At 46.0% G+C, this 26709-nt stretch overlaps 1 protein-coding gene and 1 long non-coding RNA gene across 4 annotated transcripts in view; both read right to left on the bottom strand.

Moving 5' to 3' along the window:
* ADGRD1 (adhesion G protein-coupled receptor D1) overlaps nucleotides 1–26709 on the bottom strand; it is a 123003-nt gene that overhangs the window by 77540 nt on the left and 18754 nt on the right. For all 3 annotated transcript variants that reach the window (XM_021543959.3, XM_085593412.1, XM_021543961.4), the window contains 6 exons: nucleotides 26283–26438; nucleotides 24387–24446; nucleotides 23416–23545; nucleotides 22407–22517; nucleotides 20442–20517; nucleotides 17111–17252 (listed from right to left, as the gene is read on the bottom strand). In XM_021543959.3, the coding sequence (XP_021399634.2) occupies nucleotides 17111–17252; nucleotides 20442–20517; nucleotides 22407–22517; nucleotides 23416–23545; nucleotides 24387–24446; nucleotides 26283–26438 (675 nt within the window). The remainder of the gene's footprint in view (nucleotides 1–17110; nucleotides 17253–20441; nucleotides 20518–22406; nucleotides 22518–23415; nucleotides 23546–24386; nucleotides 24447–26282; nucleotides 26439–26709) is intronic.
* LOC146766028 (uncharacterized) lies at nucleotides 518–17104 on the bottom strand. The gene is made up of 2 exons (XR_014958694.1): nucleotides 16155–17104; nucleotides 518–16091 (listed from the first exon to the last, which is right to left on the bottom strand). It is a non-coding gene; the product is annotated as an uncharacterized LOC146766028 (long non-coding RNA).

Raw genomic sequence — 26709 nt, 5'->3', positions numbered from 1 at the left:
ACTGCACTGTACTCTTCGACAGGCAGTTGCTGTTATTTGAACACTGATGTTATTTAATTAAAGGATGAAAAATATCTCGGGTGCTTCACAACAACAACTCATTGCCATGAACAAAAATATACAAGTGCAGAGTTTATATTTTGAAAAATAAATTCTCTCCTCCCAGAAATGTTACATCTAAGGAAAAGTAATACAGAACTCATTAGCAAGAGCTCATTACAAAGACTGTGAATGATGCTGTGGGTTATTATAATCAGATTAGTATAATAATCTATTTAATCCAGCTCCATGACAGTTCTGTACAGATTATTTTGAGTACTTCAGCCGGCTCTGCTAAACCCACTGAAATATTCTTCCAATTACACTGACTAGTGTTAACTTAAAATGAAAATGTTTACTGTGTTAAAAATAACCCTCTCAGCATTTAGGGAAAAAAAATCCCCTTGTTTATATTTATGTTCTCATTCTTCACATTTTGAGTCATGTCTCAAAATCAACTAAAGAAGGCCTTATTGTGGTGCTGGTGATATAAATCCTCCGAGTTTATGCCCATATTTTTATTTGTGATATTTTATTGGAACTGACACTTTTTTGGACACTACTCACACTATGACTTATGAGTTTAATTTGGTTTCATTTGTTTTCTTGTTTAAAATAAATTAAGACCAGGGTCTCGGGGATTTATTGTCCCTCATGATCCTTATTTACTAATATTGTGCAATGTGAATTCAGGGTTTTAGTTGCTATTCAGTTATGCCACCTTGCCTCACCCAGCGGCCTGACCTCGCTGGGATGGGCCCATTTTGTCCTGGCAGCTGCAGCAGGGCTGTGCTTTGGGCCCAGATGAGAATAAAGGTGACTTCAGTTATCTCTTTTTTTGTGGACAAATAAGGCTGATGATCATCCAGACAGACAGAACATCACTTCAATTAAATGAACAACTATTAACAAGCAGAATTGTTTGTGGATAGCAGTGGCTTTTGGTGCTCTGTTACCAACCCCCAGGTCAGGCACTTAGTCCTCCTCAAAGAGGTAACTGAACTGGAGTAAAACCTCTGAATGATTGCCTGTAAAATAATGCTTGGCATGACAAATTTCTGATGAAGCAAAGATCAATGACAACAAGGAGATGCTGTTTTAAAATAAAACTGCTGTGCCATTGAAGCAAAGCTGGCTATTGACTGAGGCTTTCATGAGAGGCAGCACAAAGCAATTCTGCTGGAGCAATAGCAGGGCACCTCAGGGGCAGGGGATGCAGACAGAAAAGGTTGTTGGGCCCCAGCATATTCTCAGCAGCTGTACTTTGTTCTTCTAAATCATCTTTCAAAGCAGTTTATGAATCCATCTCCAATATGGATCAGACAAGACCAACCTTAGGATAACACTTTAAAAGTGAATTTATCCCTAGGAAGTAACAGGTGCAGTATGATTTTACACAAGACTTCTTACCAGCTCTTCATTTCTAAAATAGCCTTCCAAGAAGGCTCACACACCTTTACCTGATCTGGGGGGTCACCTTCTACAATAGCCTGCTTTCTCTGTGCCTTACAGCGACTGATTTATTCCATCTCTGCCTGGCTTATCCCACTTCCAGCTCTTTCCACCAAGTCCTGCATTATTTTACTCCTCCAATAACCACTTCATCTTCACCCTTTTCTTTATGCATTTGGTAAACAGCAAACTTTGAACTGTTACACTGGTGCCTTGGAACACATTAGATCTGCTTGGCACTTGTGAGAGGGCATTAAATATCCTGTTTGCCTCTGAAGGAAGGAAAGCAAGCAGGATTCAGCCTGTTGGAGAGGCTGCAGAAAGGTGAATATTGGAAGCTGCTGACACCTGCAAACTCCAGACAGAAATATGGGCACTGATCCATGCAAATACATTCAGTTGCTGGCCTCTGCATATATTTCTCTTTATTATGTAGCTTTTCACAGAATTTTGGCCTTGTACAGTGGCTGCACCTTACTGGGTCTTATTTTGCATTCTATTTTTCATCCAGTCCTATCCATCTTGTAATTTTATACAGATGGCATTGAACAGGTTGATTCATCTTGCAGTTTATCAACCCAGTGCTTACCTAACAGTAGGGCTTGATTATAATACCCCATTTCTCCCAAATTATCCTGCTTATTCAGGTATTGCCCCAGACTTGCAGGACATGCAGCCAGGTGTCCCCTGCCTAGACAGCTCCTCTCAGCTCAGTGCAGCCAGGGCTGGGCTTTGGGGAGTGGCAGCCACAGCTAAATTTCTGGTTGGCCTGAAACAAGAGGGAAAATGATGGATGTCCTGCTGTCTGCAGGTGAACAGAGTGCAGTGAATATATCAGTAAATTACAAAAGCTGCCACTTTTTTGGCAACTGGATTAAAGAAACCCAAGCAATAAAAGATGAGGTTGGAGCAGGGCCAGTGAGAACTTTATGAAAAGGTGCAGAGCTGCCTTTCTGTGACATCCCAGCTGCACTTCCTAAGGCTTCCTTCTCATGGAAACTGAAGAGTCCTCTCTCATTACAAGGGCTGGAAAAGACAAAATTAGGCCAGAAAAGTTGCCCTGATTGTTTTTCTTTCTGGCCTGAAGGATGAACAGTACAGATGATAAACAAAGAAGCCCACTTGGAAAGTCAAGTCATTCATATACCCTGAGAGAGTAAATAGGAACTGCAGTAGTTGTGATTCCTGCTTCCACACCATAATCCAGGCTTCATGCTCCCTCTTGTTTTCCCAGCTTTGTATTTAAGTGCTCACCTCCCCTGTCCTTAAACCAATAAAAAAACCTTACAGCTTTTGTTGCCATTCCACATTCAACCAAGAGTCTCTGGGGACTGAACATCCTGGAAACATGGTGCAATGTCTGAACAACTGGAAATCTGAAATTCTTTGTACCTTGAGAAGATCTCTCATTACAATTCAAACCATTGGAAAACAAAGAACAATGTGGAATGGGTAATTATTTAAAATTCCGTAATTACCAAGGGGCCTTTTTTCCCCAGATGTTTCAGTCCAGTCTGGCTGCATTTCCTGCACACCATCGAAGAACCTGACTCTGGCCACCACGGGTGGTCTGAGACACTTGTACAGAAGGCAGGATTATGTCATGGTGAAAAGTACTTTGTTTTACAGGCTCACCCCGAGCAACCTCTTTGCAGAACGAGTTGGAAATATCTAATTCTCATGCAACCCCTCCACTGCAGAAGTCCATATAAGCTCATGCCAACAGGAGGCAGAAAGAGCTTTCACCGACCTACCTCAGGCCATGATAAACATGGGAAAATAGATATTCACATTAAAATTACAATATGTCCATGTGAGGCACAATCATGAATGGGCAGAAAACAATGTCTGAACTGATCTTTTTTCCCAGCTGGGCAAACACTCCCGTTTTTAGAGCAGCCAAAAGAAGAGCTGGAGCTGACCGTGTGCCCTGCACTGCAGCTCCAGTGGCCCCAGGGGTGCCTGGCTGCCCCAGGAGCAGCACAGCCCTGCAGCCAGGGCTGGCTCACTGCCCACCCCACCAGCACTGGGTGCTGCCACAGACTGAACATTCCTGGAGGGGAGTTCCTCTCTTTCTTATGCAACTGATACAACTGTAAATATATTCTGGCTTAGCATCTGCATTTCTTTTTTCCCTAGGACAGGATTTACAAGTCTCTGGTTTCTCCACAAGCAGCAGCAGCCAGGTTTGACAAGAGGATCTGCATCTTACAGAGCAGCTACAGAACAAAGATCTTCAGCCAAAACTGGCCACACACAACCAGAGAAACTCTTCCTCTACCTTACACAAGAATTTGGAGGGTTAAGATCCATTGGGTTAACCCTCCATTAGAGGTTAAGATCCACTGGTTTTCTCACACAGTTTTACTGCTAACACAGAACGTGGTTCACACTGAAATGGGCTTTACATGCTTGTCCTATAGTGGGGCTGAAAATCCCCCCCTGACCCACATCTGAACTTTCAGCCCAGTTTCCTCCTCTTCTCTCCACAAACATTAAATACAATACTCAAATCGTCAGGAAATTTGACATGTTTAATTCCTACATGATTCCATTTGGGGCACTTGTTGCTTTTAAAATTGCATCTCATTTCTGCTCACTCTGTTTAGGCAAGGCACTTATTTCTGAAGATCTGGTTTTAATTGACATTTGACTGCCAGTGCACAGTGGCCTTTCATGATGAACATTTTGATAAACTCAACAGCCTCAGGATGTGCTGTTTCCTGAGATAAGTTCAGTTCCCTATCATCTCTACAAAAATACATTTGTTTTTTAACTCACATTTTTCTAAAAGAAATTTAATGCCAGTAGTTCTGGAATATGAAGATCTAATAATAAATAGATTTTTGTCTGCTTTGTCAAGTTATCCATTGCTAAGAGATCCCAACATAATGGCTGGTAAATCTTCTCTCTGTGAATGAAAATAAAGGCAGGCTAGAGCCACTGTCTTCTATTTCTTTCTGCCCTTAACTTGAACTAAGTAATCATTCTCACTGGTGTCTGATAATTGCTTAGTTATGTTGATAGTTCACCTGAAAAAAATCCAAAAAACTGCCACCTTAGGTTTTCCTCCTATGAAGAATTGCATGCATGTATCTTTAAATGGATGACTCTAAAGCAATGTTATTTCTACTTCAAATTAAACATCATGTATATCTTACTTATGCATGATTTTTAGAAGATAAAGGTTGCTTGAAGTTTAATTAAAGCCAAAGCACAGTATATTACAAGATTTTCCCCAGGACATTCTGCTGTTTCAAATATCATTAACAGAGAGGAGATATCACACTGCTAAGGGATCTGTGTAATCTGTAAATACATTAACTTGGAGGAATTGACACATCCAATAACAAAATAGGAACTCCACCTGCATTATTTCAGTGCTGATCTACTCAAATGTCACTGCAGAAGTCCTCTCATGACTCCAGCCTTTTAGGTATTTTATAGTTAAATTGCAATTCTCTTTCATGGCTCTGTGCCCACGAGTTTCACAAACTGTATCCACAACAGCTTAAATCAAATCCTCTGCAGGCAGTCACAGCCCAGCCCCTCTGATCCAACACAACAGAAGGGCTCAAGGCTTGGACTTTGGCACCAAGACCATTCCCCTTCAAGCTACTGGTCATGCAGGAGAAATGAAATATTGCTGTCTGTAGATCTTTCAGGCCAGTTAAAAAAATTAAACTTTGCAGTGTTTAATTGTAGGAATAGGCACATGCATCATTGCAATAATAATGCACTTGTTTAGACAGGAAATCACAGAATGAGGGAAAAGGCTCACAAATACCTTATTGCCTCTGTTACCATCCTGCAAGAAACCTGAAGTTTTCCCCAATATCTTTTACTGTTATACCAGGAAACAAGAAGGATTTCAACAGAAACTTTCTGTTCACGAAGCAAACAGAAAGCAAACCAGGCACTGAAGCTCAGATGTGCCCATGCACTTTCCTGGGGGAGATTTTCAGTCCTCGACCCACCCCGAGCTGGCCCAGTTCAGCAGGTGTGATACCTGAGCAGTGTTAGCTCGTTTAACACACGTTTCCAGGGATAACAGAAATCACCTCCATGGCCTGGTGCTCTCCAGCCAGTGCATTCCTGTCCCAGCCTGGCCTGGCAGCACCAGGCACAGCCCTGCTGGCAGGCACTGCCTCATTGCTCACATTTTCTTGTGGTCTGGAGTTTCTGCAGCTGGCACGAGCAGGACAGAATGAACCCTGGAAAATACTTACACATATTATACCAAAGGAATGTAGGGCAAGCATTAAATGATAAACCAGAGTGACTTTAAATGAAATAACACAGCAGGTTGTGATGGCTGTTTGATATGGGCATTTAGAATCTGACTTTCAAGGTATGGCAGAGGAACAGATGTGAGAAAGGGGGAAGAGATTCCTGGCTTGCCTGGAGACTTGTAACGATGTCCCAGGTGGGGACTGCATTCCTCCTCCCTCCAGCTCTCCAAACTGCTTCTCCCTGACCTGGAGCCTGGAAAATCTGGGCACCTCAGCACAGAGCTGGCAAGGAACCATTGTCCCAGTCCTCTCTGACATCTGAAAGTGATCACTGGACTGCCCACGCTGCAGGAATGCTTCCCCACAGGAATAAGGAGTTTTATAAGTGTTATAAAAAGTTACTGGCACTACAACGTATTATCACTGTGGTGTAAATTACTGATGTGCTGTCAGCTAGGGGCCAGCCAGGACAGCAGCCAGAACCCTCTCCCTGCTCTGACAGAGCTCTGTGGGCTCCCTTGGCAGCCTTCAGTCTCGCCAGCACGGTCCTCCCCAGCAGGGACAGACTCAGACCCAAAGGGGAGAGCACAAGGCTGCAGCATCACATCCTAATCACAGCACAGCTGCAGCAGCAGACAGGGTTTTGATCACAGTTGTCCTTCTGCCAATAAGATTTGCAGTGTAACACCAATTTTCACCAATACAGAACAGAGCTGTAGTTCTGCCATACTCTCAAATTAAATAGAGTATACTAGAATACACTTCTCTATATTTAGTTCTCAAAATATAAGCTACTTAGACTCTCATCAGACCATATGTTTAAGTTGCACAATTTTTCTTCCAAGTGCTCTGAAATTTACCTTTATTTTTAGCTTATGTTTTCTTGGAGTTGGCAGAGGTTCTGTCACGGGAGATATTGTGTACAAAATGTGAAATATTGCTCTCTGCACTGTCCTCCAGAGTCCTAAGCTGAATGTGGCTGAGCCACCTCCCAGGCCAGCTGAGCCAGCCCAGCAGCAGCAGCACAGAGGGGCACTGGCACAGGGATGTTCTGCAAAGACAATCACTGTCCTGCACGGACAATCATCCCAGACCTCTGAGACAGTGTCCCGCACAATCACTGTCCTGCACACTCAGTCACTGTCCTGCACGGACAATCATCCCAGACCTCTGAGACAATGTCCTGCACAGAGCAGTGCCAGGCAAATGAGAGAGGCTGCAGCTCAGGCTGAACCCATTCATTTTGTGTGCAAGGCTTGTCATCATTTCCCATTAGTTTGGAAGCACCAGCCTTGTCAGAGATCCATCAGTGCTTCCAGGACACATTTTTATTTTCAGGGCTCTATAGCTCTCAGCTGAAATGTCACATTTGTGGTATCATCAAAACATATAAAACCTAGTTCAGTCATGCAAGAAGGAATATGGGAAAAATAAAGGACTTTTATAGCATCATTCTTTTTTAACTTTTTTTTTTTCTATCTTTCTAAATGCATTCCTTAGGCTTAAAAAACTGCACACTACAGAAAATCCAAAATGGGGCAAGTTTTCCTCAGCAACTAATCCAAGCTTCTGTCATTACAAATATAAATCTCCATATCTCATCTGTGCAGTCTTTACACCAGGCACGAACAGCACCTCTGGTTCCTTAATGTATGCCCAAAACACTCCCAGCAGGGAGCTCCCCTGGCAGTGCGGGTCTGCAGGGAGGGCTCAGCCGAGCAAACCCAGAGGAGCCTTGCTCCAGGTTCCCTTATCAACCAAGACAAATAGGCACAATCCTGCCAAAACCTGTCACCAACTGCCTTGGCGTGAGGGGGCTCAGGGAGGGCTGGAGTCCCTCCAGGGCTGCTCGGGCAGCTGGGCAAGCAGGAGATGGCAGTGCCAGGGTCTCCAAAGGAAAACCATGCTCAGCACAGCCCGAGCCAGGGGTGTGAACACAGCCAGGGAGCAGCTCTGCTCCATCCAGAGCTAACAGGCTGCTGGAACTGGTAACGGGCTACTGACACTGGTAACGGGCTAGTGACACTGGTAACTACCTACCCAAATGGGTAAGTGGCTACCCCAGTTGGTAAGTGGCTACCCCACCACCCAGAACTGGCCCTGCACAGCTGCCAAGCTGCCCCCACAGCCACAATGAGTGGAACTCCACGTCTGGGTGGAACCCCACGTCCACGTTCCACGTCTGAGTGTAACTCCACGTCCCTCTCACTGGCTGCCCCGAGCCCCAGGGCCCAGCAGAATTCTGCCTGCCCCTCGCTGCAAGCCCAGGGCAGCAGATCCACCCCCAGCATTTTGGCTCAGCACTCTCCAGTGCCCACCCAGCTCCTGGCCAGCACTATGCACTGCTAGGCTGGAGCCAAAAGCTGGGGCCTGAAGCTAAACCCCTCAGTGAATCACAAGAAAATACAAGACTCAGAAGCTTAGATCTCAAGCACTGAGATTATGTTCTACAAAGCTTGCACAGCAGCAAGTATCAGGATGAAATGTTGCAGCAGGAGAGGGTAAGTGAAAAGCGGCTCTCTGAGAAGAAGCACTGGAACAGAGTCCTTGTGTTGATTAATTGCCTTTAAAATTTGATCACTACATGTAACCCAGTAAATCTCCAAGTGTTTCAACATATCTTTACTGAAGACAGAGTCAGGCAATTATGTATGAAACATCCAAAACATAGTAGATACCTAGGAAAAAAGGTCACAGCTTCCTTTTCGGAGTTTGCCTTCCAGGAACAGTCTTCTGCAACCACTTAAAATTTGCTGCTCTGCTAAATATTCTTGCCAGTACATTTGTTTTCTGCTGGCTAGTTGACAGTTGCAGGAAGCAATCTCAAAATATTTTTTTTCCTGAAGTGGAAGAATATTTATGGGTGTTTTTTTTTTTTTCTTAGACAATATATACTGAGTTCTAACTTTCCTCAAGAGAAAGCCAGAGAATGAGCTCAAATATGTAAATCTGGGATATACAAAATACTCAACTCAAGAGAAGTAAGAAGCTAATCAACAGTCTGCAGACTGTGAAGAATCAAAATATACAATATAGAAATATACTACATACTGAAGTTATGCTTTTGTTCCCTTGGGTACAGAATTTACCATAATAAAGCACTAAGTCTCTGCAAATTCTTTATAAATTTTTCATGGGAAATTCTTCTATCATTCCTCAGGTTTTATGTTCACAGGATATATTTGGCTCTGATGTTTGTGTGGTTCACTGTGAAATACCACAGTGATTTAAAGTGACAATGATTTAATATCAATGATTTAAAGATTTAAAGTGACATCACGTACTTCAAGGCGGTTAGATAAGTGTAAGGTTCCTTGCTCCCTAAAGTAAGTGATCAGTTTTAATAACACATTTCGAAGGAGCTTGTTCCCTCCACGCTGCCTTCAGAGGATTTTGTGGGATTCATCCTGAGCTATTTGCACACAACATCCCATTTCATGCCCCAGCTGGCCACCCCAGGCATCCCTGGGCATTTTAGCCCTGAAGGGAAGCTCCAGAAGGAAACAAGGCAGGAGCTGCATTGGTGGCAGGAAAAGCCAGCAGGCTGGAAGGGCAGAACTATCCCTGGCACAGAGAGAGCCCTGAGCTGTGCTGGCTCCTCTCCCTGGCACAGAGAGAGCCCTGAGCTGTGCTGGCTCCTGCCCCTGGCACACACAGAGCCCTGAGCTGTGCTGGCTCCTGCCCCTGGCACACACAGAGCCCTGAGCTGTGCTGGCTCCTGCCCCTGGCACAGAGAGAGCCCTGAGCTGTGCTGGCTCCTATCCCTGGCACAGAGAGAGCCCTGAGCTGTGCTGGCTCCTGTCCCTGGCACAGAGAGAGCCCTGAGCTGTGCTGGCTCCTGCCCCTGGCACAGAGAGAGCCCTGAGCTGTGCTGGCTCCTGCCCCTGGCACAGAGAGAGCCCTGAGCTGTGCTGGCTCCTGTCCCTGGCACACACAGAGCCCTGAGCTGTGCTGGCTCCTGCCCCTGGCACACACAGAGCCCTGAGCTGTGCTGGCTCCTGCCCCTGGCACACACAGAGCCCTGAGCTGTGCTGGCTCCTGTCCCTGGCACAGAGAGAGCCCTGAGCTGTGCTGGCTCCTGTCCCTGGCACACTCAGAGCCCTGAGCTGTGCTGGCTCCTCTCCCTGGCACACTCAGAGCCCTGAGCTGTGCTGGCTCCTCTCCCTGGCACACACAGAGCCCTGAGCTGTGCTGGCTCCTGCCCCTGGCACACTCAGAGCCCTGAGCTGTGCTGGCTCCTGCCCCAGGGCAATGCCAGCAGGCTGGAAGGGCAGCACTGTCCCTGGCACACAGAACCCCACAGCTGTTCTGGCTCCTGCCCCAGGCTCCAGGAGCCCCCCTGCACTCCCATCCTGGGCTGGGGGTCCCGTGAGCCCTCTCAGCAAAGCCCTGCCCAGGAGATGCAGAGTGGCCCTGGCCTTACTGAGCCAGGCTCTGGGAGGAAAAGCTGCCAGCACTGGGGCACTTTGCAGGAGCTCAGGCCCAGAGGATCTGAACTCTGATTTTTTGTCTGAAGTCTGTTTTTTTGTCTGAAGTCTGTTTTTTTGTCACCCTGGCAGCTGCTCCCTGCAGCAAACGCTGCTCCTCTGAAGCAGAACCCAGGCTGGTGCTGGGTTTTCCTGAGCTGCACTGGATTATTCCCTGGATGGTTTTCTTCCTTCACCCATGCCTCCTTTACCCCCACTAACACTTTGTCTAACTCTTGGAGGATTTTCAATGTAAATATTCCTGCTCCTCAGAGGAATTTACACTGAGCCCAACGCTCTGCCACAGAGAGACACGTGGAGCTGCCACAGCTCCTCGGTGACACTTTAGGAGGACTCAACACAGGACCAAGAGAGGGAACATTTCAGCCTCCTCCCTGCAGGGCGCTCTACCACTCACCAGACTGCTCCACTCTGGCAGGCAAACTCCAAAGCCTCGATGTGCCTCTCTGAAATAATGCCCTCACCGTGGTGCACTTTCACTGCCCTGCTCACCAGCCTTGCAGCAGCCACATTTTGGAAAGTTTTGGCCATTTGAGAAGTTCAGTGTCTGTGCAATAATCTGGGAATGTCCTGTCACTCCAAACTGGCACCATTTTATTCACGTCTGTGAGCTCTGCTGGCTGACTCCACATGAGATCCTGGTCCCACTGAAGCTTGAGCCCATTTCTATAGTGATGCTTTCAGTGTGACAAGAACAAACAAAAGCATTTGACTAGAAAATAGATCATGTCAATACAAAGAGTTTCACTTATCAAAATCAATGGAAATCAGGACTTCAACTTTGAATAAACCAGTAAATGGTTGTATGACTCACAAAACAACCATTACAGAAAAGGTGAAACTGAGAAATCAGAGATTAGAAGAAAAATTCAATACTGTTCTAGCTTTTTAATTACTTGGAGTGCAAATTAATAGCATTACACTGCAAAGCTGACTTTCTTGATAAAGAAAAATCAATCCAGTTCGGAGGGCCTTTAGGTAATACTCCTAAAAAATTACCATATGACTGCCATATGCAAAAATCAAGAAAACATACCTTTAGGTTGAGATGGAAAAAAACACAAAGAAACAAACAAAAAAGCTTTCTCCCAAATCTGAAATTCCAAAACTTTTTCAGGGTAGAATTGACATCCCTTATGATAAATGGGAATCAGTAAGATTTCACCAGTGTAGCTGAATAATTACAAAATCACTCAAGAAAACTAAATTCCCTGGTGTCTCTGGTGCTTTCTCCAAACTTATTCTTTTGCTGGCTATTCAAGCTGTATTTGATGTCAACTACCATAGCAGACAGAAACAAGGAATGAAGAACACAGCACTGGCTCCTGGAGTTCTTGCTATTGAAATTATTTAAAACATCCTCAGGCAAATAAAAAGCCTAGTGTAGAAAACACTGACAAGGAGCAGCAAAACTCACACAGAGTTTACCTGAACCAATCTAAAGTGCCACAGGGTATTTTTTTCCTTGCAGGTTTGTTAATTAGAAATCTCCTTGAGCAATCAGTTCATGCATTCCCTACCTGAGAGCCACGCTGGGCAAGGGAGAAGTGGCTTCAGTGGCAGCCCGTGGGGATGGGAGAGCTCTGAGCTGTGTGTGCCAGCCCTGTGGGGATGGGAGAGCTGAGCCTGGGGCTGTGTGCTATCTCCATGGGGCTGTGTGTGCCAGCCCTGTGGGTCTTCCTAACTATAAATTCATTCCATCTGGAAACTGCCCACTACTCCTTTATCACCAGAACAGTTGAAGACAACTTTTCAACCCTCATCATGATGAACTAAACTTCCTGAGTTCCACAAAACCAAAGTGAACTCTCTCACATTCATCCTTCATGTCTAAAGTGTCTGACATGCCAACAGGCAGCTTTCAAATAATCCTGCTCCAGTCCCTCTTAACTGAAAGCCAACAGGGGAGCTCCCCATGCAAAAACTTCAATATTCTATGACCCAGAAATACAGACTAATTAATTCATTTCCTGTCACTACCCATATCCTGCTATTTCTCTTACAAAGAAATACTGAGAACTCGTTTTATGATGAATGAGTGATAACACAGGCAAAGTTTTGGGTCTCCAAAGGTTTGAACCTGTTCTGACATGGAAATTAAACCTTCTATGAATTACAGCTTATCACAAAGCAATCCTGGTCCTTGGAGCTGTCAATGTGCTTGACAAAAATCTGTATTTTTTGTTAGTTCAACTTTCTAGGCTGTTAGAATGGAGTCCCATGAGAAAAAGTTCTGGGATGTTTCTGTTAATAACATTATCAAAAGAAAACTCTTGCTGTATTCTTAAGAGGCGCTGCATTTTATCGTCATGGCTGCTGGGGCTTTAAAGTTGTCCAGAAAGAAGAAAGGGAGCTGCAACCATGTTCACTTTTCATGTGGACTCAGTGAAGTTCCTGTATTCCTTACAGCAAGGATTTAACTTGTGTAACAAAGTGCGAAACGTTGCATTGATTTTAAAATCATGAGCTTGATTATTATTTTTTCTTTGTGCTTAATAGTGGTACATTCTGCAAGAGTCACAGTTTCAATTGCAAAGTCCATCCACTGAATAATTATACCTTTGTTCTGCAGATGTGGGCAAGATTTATTGTTTTTCCTCAATCAATATATAAATTAGCCAACACTTAACTTGCCATAAAAATTAATTGGCTCCACATTGATTTGCCTCCCTCATGGCAGCACTAATATTTGTGTACCAATGGGAATGGGTTCTTCCCTAATTTTATTTTCTTATTAGTAATGATAAACAAACCTCGGGGTGTGGTATGGCCAGGAAAAGGAAAGAAAAGGATGAGGTTTGGGTGAGTTTTCAGGCTGAAGCCCAGGGCCTCATTGAAAGCTCAGTGAGAAGGGAGAAGTGAGGAGCAGGTTTGTGAATGAGGCTGAGTTTGTGCAGAGGGTCTGTGGTGCCTGCACAGCAGCATCCCCGGGAATGCAGAGGTGCTCCTGCCTCTGCTGCAGGACAGCCAGGAGCAGGAGAGAGCACCAGGAGACCCAGGAACAGGGCAGGAGAGGGCACCAGGAGCAGCAGCTGCTGAAGGAAGGGGCTGATGATAATGGAGAGGAGAAGCTGCTGAAGGAAGGAAGGAGCTGGTAACCCAGAGGAGAAGCTGCTGAAGCCCCACTGGTGCAGGAAGGGTCACAGCAGGCTCCTGATGGGAAGCACTCACTGCACAGAGTGGAGAGCAGAGGCAGCTCCTCACAAACGAGGAGAGGAGCAGCTGCTCAGTGATTCAGTGCAGGAATATGGCAGGAAAGATGAACAGCTCCCAGTTCCCCAGGCACTGTGTTTGCTAAAATGGACCATGCTGAGCACAGGACTGAGAGGGAACGATGCTAAATTAGTCCTGACTTGCAGTATCTTAGTAAAACATTCCTTTCTTTTCCCAGAACCAAACAATTATTTAAAGTGGCACTGCCCCAAACTATGTTTGAGGGAAAAGCAGCTGCATTAAGCATCCCCAATTTGCATCTAATCTTCATGAGAGGATTCTCACAGAGGGTGCAACAGCCAGGAGCTCATAACTCTCCAGAACTGCAGCTGCACATGTTCCTCTTCTGCAAAGAGCAACAAGAAAATAAAGCCCTGGAGAAAACTCCAAGTGGCTGAAACTCATGTACAAGAAGTTTTCTTCCAGATGTGAGGTAATTTTCTCTGGAGTGCCAGTCAGGAGCGAGGGATCCACAGAGCTCACCCAGGCTGTGACTCCTGCCCTCCTGTCCCTGGCAGTTCTGGGCCCCCTTTGTACCAAACACGCCTGGATTTACACCCTGCTGCTGGTCCTACCAGCTGAAAGGTGCTGAAACACACAAATTTACAGCTGCCTTGTCCCCAGGAATGCCAAACTGTAACTTCACCATGGGCAAAACTCCAGGGTTATGTAGCAGAGGTTATGTAGCCTCTGCTTTGCAGCCATATGGGTTTTACAAAATACTGGTGCAGTTTGACACAATTTCCTCCTCTGATGCCTCTTCTGACTTTTTCCAGAGCACACTGTGCTGCATTTCAGTCTTGACATTCATCTCTTCTAAATTTCTACCCTGTGCTGTAATTTCTTGGATCACAGCAGTGAAATGTTAGTTCTTCTCTAGTTGTTCCTGCTATGAGAAACATCTTGCTGGAAACAGGACTTTTTCAGATAATCATTTTACAAAATGTACTGTTGCCTCACTACAAAACATCTGGACAGGTCAAGACTGAGCTGTCTCCAGCCTCAAAGCAGCCTCAGTCTCCACATCCTCCCCACACCCGGAGGTGTTAGTGGATTTCTGTGAATTTCTGGGCTCTGTTCTGCTGGACACAGAAGTTCATCCGAGTTGGTGAGGAGCAGAACATCACCAATTTTAAATCTGTCCAAAAAATGCCTGTCTGTCCCTGAAGTGTTCCTGAATAACAATTGACCATTGCAAGTCAGTGTATTAAACTGTCTCTTAGAGCACTTAATTCAGGCACTTAATTCAGTTTTGCTGGTGAAAAAGAGAAATGAAATCTCCTCAGAGTTCACAGAGACTGTGCTGCAATTACAGCCAACAGCCCTGGCAGAGCCCAGTCTGCTCCCCCTGGTCCATGAATTAACCTGAATTAACCCTGAATTAAGAAGGTTTTATGAGCTCTGAGGTGACTTCTCAGCCCCACAGCCCCAACTCTGCCCCACGCTGCTCCCTGCAAAGGGAAGCACTGACACATCCCTGGGAGATATTCCCTGTATCCTTCCCTAATTAATTAGACATTAGTCCCAGTTTGGAATTCCTTGTGTTTTAAAAAAGAGGGACATTTACTCACCTCACCAGCTCCTCAGAGCTATGTGAGAACTGCAGACATTTCAGAGAAGCCCCTGCCTGGAGATTTAACTCACCGGGATTAAACTGTGGGATGATAAATGCTCTGTGAAGTTTTGCTGCAAGAGGTGATACTCAGTTCACAGGCATTCTCTTTGTAACTATTTCCTAAAATAGACTTGGTTTATTCCAACTTCCTTTTGTTTTCTGTTGCTCAGTAATTGGCATTTTTCCTACGCACATTAGAAGAAGAAGAGGAATTAAGAAGTCAGACTCAAACTTTAATAAAGAAAAACTATTTTTTGGACTTGGTATTTTTTACTTTTTCTTATTTCACTTTCCTCTGCTAAGCTGAGAAAATTATGTGGAACAAACAAACAGCTATAAGAATGAAATGTTATCCACTTCAAATGTTTCTCCCATTACTGCAGTATTTAAATGGATAAAACAGGTTTCTAAGCCAGTTTTTATGCTCTCAGTTTAAATATATTATTCAATCAAAGTTAGATAAATAACTTGACTGTTACTCTTTAAAGCACCCACTTTAACACAGTGATCTTGCAGCCAGAATTTCTTTTACATTTTAAATTCTGCTGTTATTCCAGAGGAGCCCTACTCAACCAAAGGAAAGCACTTCAGAGTGAAGTGATAGCAGAAAGGATCTGGGCTGCTGGCAGCTGAAAGCTTCCAGGGGCACGGAGCCACCTCCCAGCCTGCTGGAGTAAATTCACTTGAATTTACTTCTGTAAGCTTGCTGAAGTAATTTCCCTAAGCAAATTTACAGTTGTCTAAATGTGTATTGTCCAGAGTGATGCCATGGGACTCAGGGGAGGCACAGCAGTGTACAAGAGAAAGGTCTGGCCCAGTCATCTGTTCACCCTTTCCTTGGTGTTAAACTTAACCATTAATTAAAAGCCAAAGGAGCAATTACACTCTGAAAGCTAGAGATGTCAGAGGCAAGCAGTCCTGCTGTCAAATTCAATGTACATTGTGATTGCATTGCTCATCAGCCAGAGAAGCTCTCTGAGAGGAACCAGTGCTCTCCTGACACAAATCCTGCAGCACACACAGGTCTGGGTGCAGCCCGAGCTCCCAGCCCACCTTACCCTGACACAAATCCTGCAGCACACACAGGTCTGGGTGCAGCCCGAGCTCCCAGCCCACCTTATCTGCCACAGAGGTTGCAATCAGCCAGGATCATCCCTGTTCTCAGGGGCTCTGCTGGCTGAAGCAAAGAAGGATGCCTGATAAATGCAACGTTCCTATCTGCGTCCCAAAAAATAACAAAAAAACACAGTTTTGTCTAGGAGCCTGCTAGTAAATCACCACCACTGCAGCACGAGGAGGAACATGAGTAAACACAGCAAAGTGCATTTTGTCAATAATCTAAGAGTGCAAAATTCACTTTTCACAAGTGCCCATCTCTAAGAGGCCTTTAGGGACATTTAGGAGTTCTCCGTTTGGAAAACTGTCAGCAAAGGAACACACTTCACTCCTGGGCCTCGGGGATTCTCTGTGCTTCTGGAGCTCACTCCAGCTTTATCAAAAGCCCAACAGAAAGAAGATAAACTGTCTTGAAAATAGCTTTGAAAGAAAAATATGATAAAATATTCAGAAGAACATCTAAGAGATGTACTCTAGGAAATGTTTAAGAATTGAAATCCTTCCTTGCCGGTCGCATTGGTGGCTGTAAGTGGGTCAGAGATGCTGCATGGCCTCCCTCAGCACCTCGGAGTCCGAACTCTCCTCCATCCCACTGCCCTCAGACCATTGAACCCCCTCAGCTATCTCTGCGTGGACCACAATCAAAAGCAAAAGCCCCAGGAGAGTTGTGTTGTGAGCACTCTGGTGGGAAAGCAGCACTTGGTGGCTGTGCAGGCTGCACCAGCACGGCAGAGCACGCTGCCAACTCGGCTGCCCTGGGCACTGCTCCGGCACAAGCACCCACCAGCCCTCGGCAGCACGGAAAGAGAGCCACAGTGGTGGGCAGAACAGAATGTTGCAGCCACAAATGGCAGCTGAATTGCTACTAAAAATGCCCACAGAAATCACAGGGAAGAACAAAGAGCTGGTGGCAGGCAGGGAGCCTCTGTGCAGCCCAGACCTCCCGTTTCACTTACCAGCCTGTGGGTGAGCTGGATGGTGATGAGAGGAGAGCCTGACAGGTTGTGGGACAGCTGGGGCAGAGGCTCCACCTTGATCGAGATGAGGAAACTGCTGGCTGAGATCATGTAGCCTTTGTAGGCGGCAGCTTCAGCAATCCTTGGAAAGAAGTAAATGCGTTAAGGAAGAACAACAATTGGTTTTTAGTTCATACATAACAACAAAGGCACACAGGACCTCCTTGATCCAGTCAAGCCAAGAGTTCCTCTAGGGCAGCAAGGTCTGGCCCCAGAGGATCCTGTAAAGCACAGGGAACAGCTCTGGACACCTGGAGACTGACATCAAAGGTGCTCCTTCACCCTGCTCCTCCTCGCAAAGCTTTACAAGCCTTGCTGAGAGTGTTTGAGGGAATTAGAGAGAATCCTAATGAGGGATCTAAACAATACCCTGAGCAAAGTGAGGGGGAAACTTGCGGGGGCTTTCAGCTGGCTGATCAAACAGACAAATCAGTGTGAGGCACACGGGAAAAATGCACATAATAAACACAGGAATGCATTTAGAAGTGATTTATAGCTTTACCTTGAAAAATCGATGATGCCCAGTTAGATTTGTTAGAGGGAAAGACAGGTCAAATACAAACAGCTGAACTGGACTAAATAGCTGATTAGACCTGGAAATTAATTTATTCTAGTGGGAGGTCATTTTGCACTGCATAAGAACCCTTATTTTAAGGTAAAACTTATGAGTTTGGTATTTTCACACATTTCACACATTTTCACACATTTCACACTGATATCCATTTGGTTTCAGGGTAGAATTTTTTACACTCTCAGCAACAAACTGCAGGATTAAATGACTGCTGTCATGTGTCCCTTGGGCAGGTAGATGAGTGGGTTTTACCAGAAGAAATCTGAGTCCTGGTGAATTAACCACCATCCAGGGTTTCCAAACGTAGCCCACCTGGAAAGGGCCAGTTTGAAACAAATGAAAAACCACCTCGCTTACACCCACCACCTGTCTGCAGTGGTTTCTTATTTTTATTTCAGAAAAAAACCCAAAAAACCTCACATCAGATGTTCAAATCACTGCACTCAGCTCCTTGGCAGGGCCACAGAACAGAACTCATTTTGCAGAACCCCTCAGTTCTGACCTTAAAAAACCATCAGTATCAGAGATTACTTCTGCTCCCAGAGACCAGCATGGGAGTGGAACTTGTCCATCTGCAGGCAGAATTTGCTACTGTGACACAACAAATTTAAGTTCAGATAAGAACTCATAAAGTTAAACTCATTAGCCAGCAGTTTGAGGCTTCTCCTACACAGACTGAGAGCGTGGATGCTTTTCCACAGCCTTTATCTGCATGTTTTTCCTGTAGAGACCTTGGTGAATTTGAAGTGTGACAGATCTTCACCAGGAGCAGGGATTGGTGTTTCTGTGCCTGCACAAGCCTTTCCTCACCTTGGCCCCGGGGTCAGGTGCACATTTACACAAACTGCTGTGAACAGTGGCAGAACGGGCTTGGAGCATTGCTGTGTTCCAGTTTCTTTGGGTAAAGACCCAAAAGCTGCTCCTTTAGAAACTGATATTTATGTAGCCTGAAAATAGCTCTGTGTCTGTACAGCACAAAAGCTCCAAGAGTTTTGGTTTTCCACCACAATAAAAGAAAAAGGTTGGGTTTCAAATTACAGGTGTTTAAATAACCCAGTGGTAGAAGGAACACAAAATAAATTTTCTAAAACAAACTACTCTGAGAAAAAAATTATTCTACTGAAAAGTAAGCAAAAAAGTTATAACAGTAGAGCACAAAAAAGAAAAGCAAGCAGAAGAGAAGTGCATACTTATTTTTAAACTATCTTTGAGTACCTGGGGTTTGGTTCCACTGAGGAAAAATTGCCAAGGCAGCATTCCCTGAATTATTACCTTTTTGGATGCCGGTGTGGGCAGACCTGCATCTACAGTTTTAAGGACATGATCTTGTATTACATACTGCAAATATTTCAAGCAGTTTGAATTAAATGTAGAAATCTAGGAAACATTTATTCTCCAGTGACTTTTTGGGTTTTTAACATTGTGACGGGGCAGACCCTTCATTCTCAAAATGAGTGCTGAAATCAAACCCAGCTCCGGGGAGCAGGAATGGATCTCCAGGTCACCCTGTCCCGCAGACTTCAGGGAAGGCACTCAAAGATCACATATCTGTTCCAATTGCTGCACCAGAGCCCCAGGATCTGTGACACTGCGTTAGAATAAAGAGCTTTGACACGCAGCATCTTCAATAAACTCTGACCTGAGTCAGGATTATTTTAATTATCTTTTTCCCTTTGAAAAATTGAGATTACATCTTATTACCTTAATAAATTGCATTGATCTCCTCTTTGGAAAACATAGTAAGTTATTGCCTCAATTTCTTCATGTAAGTACAAAACACTGCTCAGTGGTGGCAGAGCTGCCTTAGAGCACCTGTGTGAGCTGGACCCTTCTCCTGGGAGCAGGGCAGGGCAGCAGAGCCTGAACTGGCTGGAAATGCCACTGAGATGGCTGAGGGGCAGCTGGCTGTGCCCAGCCTGGACTGGGGTCTGCTCAGCGGGCAGGGCAGGGAGGCACCCCTGGCAGCCCCTGGGCTGGGCTGCTGCCCCTGTCCTGCTGGCAGCACCAACCCAGCCCAGTGGGAAAGGCTGACAGAGGGAACTGAGCCACACACCCAGAAAGTCAAAGGAAAACCTTTCTTTCCACTTGTCATGCACTTGCTTGGAGGACAGGGTAATATGGTTTGCATGAATGGCCTTGCAAAATCCCCTGGGGAGCCCTGCTGCAGAGGGACACAGCTCTGCAATTACTTTATCTTATCTGCTAATGATTCCACTGATGTAGTGCATAAAGCAGAAGGTCCTTGAAGAACTGCCTGGTCTCCTGTTATAAAATTACCTTATGGGTTTCCAGGATTAGGATTCAGATTTTGTCTAAAGAGGGATGTTATGTTTTCCTACATGTTTCATTTAAGTGCAAGCTTTATCTTCATATGTGCTAGGAGCAAAAATGCAATTTCCTTTTACGAGACAGATTAAATTACGACATTCTAGTACCAGATCTGATGGGTGGAAGGAGAAGACAAGGAAAGACAAACATGTCTCTATGGAATCAATGTTATTGCCGCCTAAAATAAAACACATATGTAATGTAAACTTCAATAGCTCCCTGGCTAATGACTGCACACCCTGAGCTCTGCAAAGCAGGGTTATGGCTTGTCATTTGTTCACAGCTGATAAGGACAGGGCTGTGCCAGGGCAGGGCTGTGCCAAGGGCTATCACCACAGTAATAAGCAGGCTGCTGCCTCCTGAGCTACTCACCTGGTGTCCACAGGGTTGATGTTGTTGAAGAAATAATGCATGTTGTGGTAGAGCAGGCCCACGATGGTGATCCAGGCTGCGGAGAGGGAGCAGGGTTATTCCTCAGAGGCAAGCCCTTCTCTCCAGGGCTGCAGCTCTGGTTCACGAGAGCCCTGGCTCACACAGCCCCTCACACCTCTGCTATGGCAGGCATTTTCTGCTGCAGGTGAGAACACCCTGCACAGCACAGACACCCCCAGCGAAGCAGAGGGATGCCTGTCCCGCATAGCTGCACCCCAAAACCAGCTGCTAAAGCCATCACTTGTCAATTATAACACCCCCAGCAGCAGGAGGGGTGGCAGGACACAGCAGTGCCTCCCTGGGAGCCACCAGGGCCACCCCAGCGCTGGTGGCAGCTGGGGGAGCTCAAGCCAGGCCATCAGTGCCAAAGCTCTGTTTGCTGCCCACATCCCAGGTGATCCTGGGTTTGCTGCCCACATCCCAGGTGATTCTGGGCCAAAGTTCTGTTTGCTGCCCACATCCCAGGTGATTCTGGGTTTGCTGCCCACATCCCAGGTGATTCTGGGCCAAAGCTCTGTTTGCTGCCCACATCCCAGGTGATTCTGGGTTTGCTGCCCACATCCCAGGTGATTCTGGGCCAAAGCTCTGTTTGCTGCCCACATCCCAGGTGATTCTGGGTTTGCTGCCCACATCCCAGGTGATCCTGGGCTCTCCAGCACCTGAGTGAAGACACAGATGTGTATTTTTTCAGAGCGAGCCACACAGATGTTTTTTACTATCCCTTTTGTCGGCTTCCAAGTATTTATAGTGTCAGCTGTTTAAGGTGAAATAACAGATTTTTTAGGTTAGCTCATCTGGACAGTGTAGAAGCATGGCCTGAAGGCTGAAATTGCTCAGAAGTGAGCTTCAGCTGGAAAAGAGTAAAACATTCAATGCCCTGGATCATTTCAGGATACAAAGCATGACAATGCTCTGGAAAATCAAAGAAAATCTGTATGGTGAGGAACTGCAGAAGTGGGGAAGGAAAAAACTCCTCTCGCATGCTATTTTTGGCATTATAAGTTGGCTTGCAATTTTAGTTTTTCAAACCTGGGAGGACTTGCAGTTTCCAGCCACAGCAAAGAAACAAAGCTGTCACCACAAATAAAGCAGACAGTTCAGGAATTATCAGAGAATTTCTCACTGCAGGTTATTTTCATCTAACTTTGCACTTTATGAAAGAGGGATGGAGCATCCCTCTGCAGAGGCGACTGCAGAAAAACCTCTGGGTGAGAAAATTCTGTGGGCTGGAATGTAGGGCACCTAAGTCAGATTTTCAAAGATTTGAGAATGGAAGTAGATGCTTTTGTAAATGGGTTCCTTCATTCTCTAAAGCATAGATAAGTAACTTAACATTGCTGTTTTAGAGTCTTGACTAAAGGTGCAGATTTTAGCCATGCTTCTTTTTGGGATTTTAAAAATTTTTGCATAGGTATGGATTTCTGAGTTCTGCTTTTTTGCCATGAGTGTAGTCCATATCTTCATTCTGTTCCGGTAGCTGCTATTGCTTAAACCTGTCATTTTATAGTTTAATTTTATACAAAGGACCAATTTTGCATGAAGGGATAGGTAATACCTGACCTGACATCCTAGAATTTCTTAAAAATAACCAGTTCAGATAATTAAAAAGAATAATTAGGAAGTTATGGCTTCTCTGACGTAAAAATGTGTCAGAATTTAATGGCTTCAGTCTCTGTTGCTCAGCTCTATTATTCAATATTAATCTAATTAGCATGAAAACTCCACCACACTAATTGCTCGTTAGCCTGACAGGGCCACTTGCTGCTTGCTCAGACTCAGTGCAGCCCACAGGGATCAAATCAGTTACCTGGAAAAATGAAGTGAACCAAAAGCTGTTCCAAAGCAAAATCATTTTCGGATACCCTGTGCACACAAGTCCACTTCTCTCTTTAGTCTTTTCCTTACCTTTTCCATGGAAAGCTTCGCTGGGAATGGAAATGTAGCTCTGCCCTCGAGATGGAAATCGATAGTGGGACACGTTCAGGGTCTGGGGATGCATTTTGACCACAGCGTAATCTGTGTGATAACCCAGAGGGGAGTCAGCACATCAACAGCTGCCACACCCCGAGTGCCCACCCAGCCCTCCCTGAGAGCTCCTGCAGCTCCTCTCTTTAAGCTCAGATGTCTGCAGGCAGCATGCTGGATCCCCAGCTCCCAAGGCTGCCTCTTCACCGGCTCCCCTATGGCAGCCGGGTGCTCTGTGCACTGCTGTCACCCACGGACCTGCACTGCAGCCAGGCTCAGAGCCAGGGCAGGCAGAGCAGAGCAGCAGCTCTCTGCACCTGCACTGCCATTTGCGGGCACCACTGCAGTCCTGCACCCGAGCATCCCAGCATGTGAGGGGCACCCAGAGTGATGGATGCTCCTGGGAATAACCTGCTTAGCTTGTTCACCCCTCAGAGGGGTCTCAACAAGGCACAGCAGGCAGCCAGAGCAGATGAAACACCTCTGACACCTGGAGCATCCAAAGATGCAGGTGAAATTAAGCTGCTAAAATGCTAACCTGCAGTAAAATAAAATTCTCCAAAAGGTCAAAACTATTTCTATCATTTTCAGTCTCTTTCAAAACCCTTGCAAAAACAAGGTTTTGTAGCACCCAAACCTCCATGGGCTGCATATGAGCTCTAGGCCCTTTATTAGCATAGCACTCCTCAATCCTTCACACATAACATTTATTCTGAATTCCTCCCCACATAACTCCACGGAAGCTCCAGCACAGCCAAAGCCCTCACCTCCAGTCTGGCTGCACCGACAAATAAAACTCAGGTTGGCATTGCAAAGAGGGAGATGGTGAGTTCTGCTTTAAACTCAGGTTGGCATTGCAAAGAGGGAGATGGTGAGTTTTGCTTCGTGCTGGGGAAGGAGAGCTCAAGCACAGAAGGGTTTAGGACAGAGCAGCTCTGGCCAGCCCCACCTGCCACGGCCGAGGAGCCCTCGAGGGTCAGCGGCAGCGAGTTCCCCTCCGAGCTCCCCTCCAGGTTGCGGGACAGGTGAGCCATCACCGTGTCGATGGTGTGGATCAGGCTGCTGAGCAGCACGGGGCTCTGGGGAGGGACAGACACAGACAGGGCTCAGCAGGGGCTGGGAGCAGGGCACAGGGGCTGGGAGAATGGCACAGGGACTGGGAGCATGGCACAGGGACTGGGAGCATGGCACAGGGGGCACAGAGACTGGGAGCACACCACAGGGTGCCCCTGGGTCCCTGCCCAGCCCAGGGGGCTCCCACCCTCCCTGGAGAAAGTGTCACACACACTGAGCCCACCCACCCAGAGCGTAACCTCCCAGAATGCTGTTTGTAGAACAGCCAAAGCCAGCTCTGCTCAGCATCCAGCAGAATGAGGCCAAAACGGTGCAGTTTTTTTAACAATATATAAAAATTGGTATCAGATCTTTGTTGGAACACAAGCTGAGACATTACAGCTGGGCCTTTCCTTCATCTTTTTTCAAATGCTCCTCAGTATAAAAGCAACTTTAACCCTCCAGGTTGAAACTTGACTCATAAAATCTCAGAGTTAACAAAGAAAACCTATTTTATCTGAAATACATTTACACCAGAGATGATGTGAAGCTAAGATCTAAATCAATTAGACATCTTTTTGTCTTAAGTGTTTTACATTTCAATGAGACCTCCCTGTGCTTTAGCTTCTCCTTCTCTCTCTTTAAAAGCTCTTTCTTCTGAAATCTGGGTTTTCTTACGATTCAGACAAAAACCTCAGGAAACTTCTGCATTCACCCTGCAGGTATTTCATCAGTGACAGATGATAAAATAAGTCACAGTGCCAAAAAGTCCCGGTAAGTGAAGTAATAGTGACAACCAGTTCTGCTGTCATCTGTGTGGATTTGTGCAGCTGAAGGAAATCACAAATCTGAGCCCATTTGTCTTACCTCTGGTCCATCAATCCAGTCAGACAGTAACAGAAAATCTTCAATAGCTTTTAAAAACGCCTAAAAGACAAATAAAACTCGATTACTTATAAATCACTACATCTCCTGGCAAGGATCCAGGGCAGATCTCTGTAGGATTTTCTCAGGTTTGTGTAAAGATGACAAGCCCACTTCCATTCCAGTGACAGATCCATCTCTACCTGGCAGCATCCCCACAGTTCTGTGTGGTGACAATTATTTTAGTGGCAGCCCAGCTCCATGTGGCTCCCACGGTGCACGCACTGCAGCTGAGCCAACACTGGGACCGAGACCCAATGAACTTATTCTTTATCTTCCTGTTTTGTCTAAACTCACATGGCATCCGTGGAATCATAGAGGCTTGGAAGGGACCTTAAAAATCATCTCCTTCCAGCCCCTCTCCCTGTCCAGCCTGGCCTGGGACACTGCAGGCTGGGACAGGCACTGTCCAAACCCAGCCCCATCCTGGGGAGTCCGTGATGTGCACACAGGGAAGGGGAAAAGGGAGCACAGAAAACTGCACTGAAAATTAAAAGAAAAAACCCACATTTCCAGCTTAAACTTCTCTAATAAAAAGCCTTCAGAGAATGAATATAGTGAAGTTCCACTGTGAAATGTGGAAGACACCACATGACAAAACCCAAGTCAGATTTGTCAGAAGCGATTCATTACAACGTGTGTCAGTAATCAGAAAGTTTATTGCACATCACTTAAATCAAATTTCCTGGTGCTGTGAGGCGTAGACAATCAGGCAGAGATAACTCCACAGAAAATCACATGCATGCTCAGTGCTTGTCGCTCAGAGAATTAGCTGCAGACAATTCAGAGCCTCACCATCAATCAGGCAAATGACAGGGTCGGTGTGTATGATCAGGCCTCTCTTGTATTTACATCCCAAAATAGCTCTGCTAGAGATAATCATGTCCCTCATTCCTGTCTGCAAATCACTGTCATGGCACACAAAGCAGCGTCAGACAGCAGGAATGAGCACCCAAACAGTGATGTGGGAAACAGGTGTGGTGTCGGGCAGGATGCTGCTCCATCTGCAATCTAGAGCCCATAGGAATTTTTCAGGAAAACAAAGGAAACAAAGTATTAAAGCTTTTTAGAAGGGCTTTTGCTACATATTAAAGTGTGATCCGTGAAATCCAAGCTTTAGGGTTTGCAAATGCCAAGCTTTTAACACAGTCTCCCAATTGCTGTCCCTGTCGCTTTCAGAAGGTTTATTTGTATTTTTTGTCTGAGTAAAGCGCCCTTGTCACTCTGGAATTACCCCCAGGCTTAGGGCAACAACCAGCAGCGAGGCCAGAACTGATTACTGCACTAATGGCTTGGCAGCCTGTGAAACCAGGGAATTAGATGCCAGGGAATTAGATGCCCATCACTTTCCAGCACTCTGCATTAGAACTTTATGTGAGTGGGACACAGTCCCTTTTTCTGGGCTCAGGCTGCAGAGAACACCTGCTTGCTTTATGCCCTCTGTGGATTAGCTAGAATAAAATAAATTCCTTGAACCCATTTCAGAGACAGTGACTCCACCATTTCCCTGGGCAGGCTGTCCCAGTGCTTGACAACCCTTTCAGGGAAGATTTTTTCCCTAACATCCAGCTGAGGTCTCCCCTGGCACCACTTGAGGCTATTTCACCTTATTCTTGTTGTTTGGGAGAAGAGATCCAGCCCCTCAGCATTCTCCTTGCTCATGATGGGTCCAAAGGCATAAAGAAAATACCTCCAGGGACCAGTGAGACATTTCAGCTCTGCTCTGCTCAAGCTCTGCTGCTCCCTGAAGCAGGAGTGTCTGCAAAGAGCAGAAGCTTTCCCAGCTGCACTGGGTATTCCAGGTTTGGAGAAAGCAGGGTTCCCAGGAGCCCCACTCACCTGGGCCAGGCTCAGGGCAGTGTGCTCTGCCAGGGAGGCGTTGGGCAGGCTGAAGGACACGTCCTGCAGGTCCCCCAGCAGGGAGCTGGGCGAGGGCAAGCTGCCTCTGTCCCGGCTCAGCGCCGCGATGATGGGCTGGTAGGCGTCGGTGGGGAGCTGGAGGAGACACAGCTCAGCACAGAATGTCCTAAATTACCTGTACTGTCCCCAGCAGGGACAGAAATCAGCACAGAATATCCCAAATTGTTCATACTGCCCCAGACATGGACACAGCTCAGAACAGAATATCCTGAATTATCCGTAATGCCCCCAGCAGGGACAGAACTCAGCACAGAATATCCTAAATTATCTGTACTGCCCCCAGCAGGGACAAAAATCAGCACAGAATATCCTAAATTATCTGTACTGCCCCCAGCACGGACACAGC

The sequence above is a fragment of the Lonchura striata genome, chromosome 15 (genome assembly GCF_050655825.1).
Source record: "Lonchura striata isolate lonStrDom1 chromosome 15, ASM5065582v1, whole genome shotgun sequence".
Classification (NCBI taxonomy): domain Eukaryota; kingdom Metazoa; phylum Chordata; class Aves; order Passeriformes; family Estrildidae; genus Lonchura; species Lonchura striata.
This window is presented reverse-complemented; position numbering and strand designations above follow the sequence as displayed.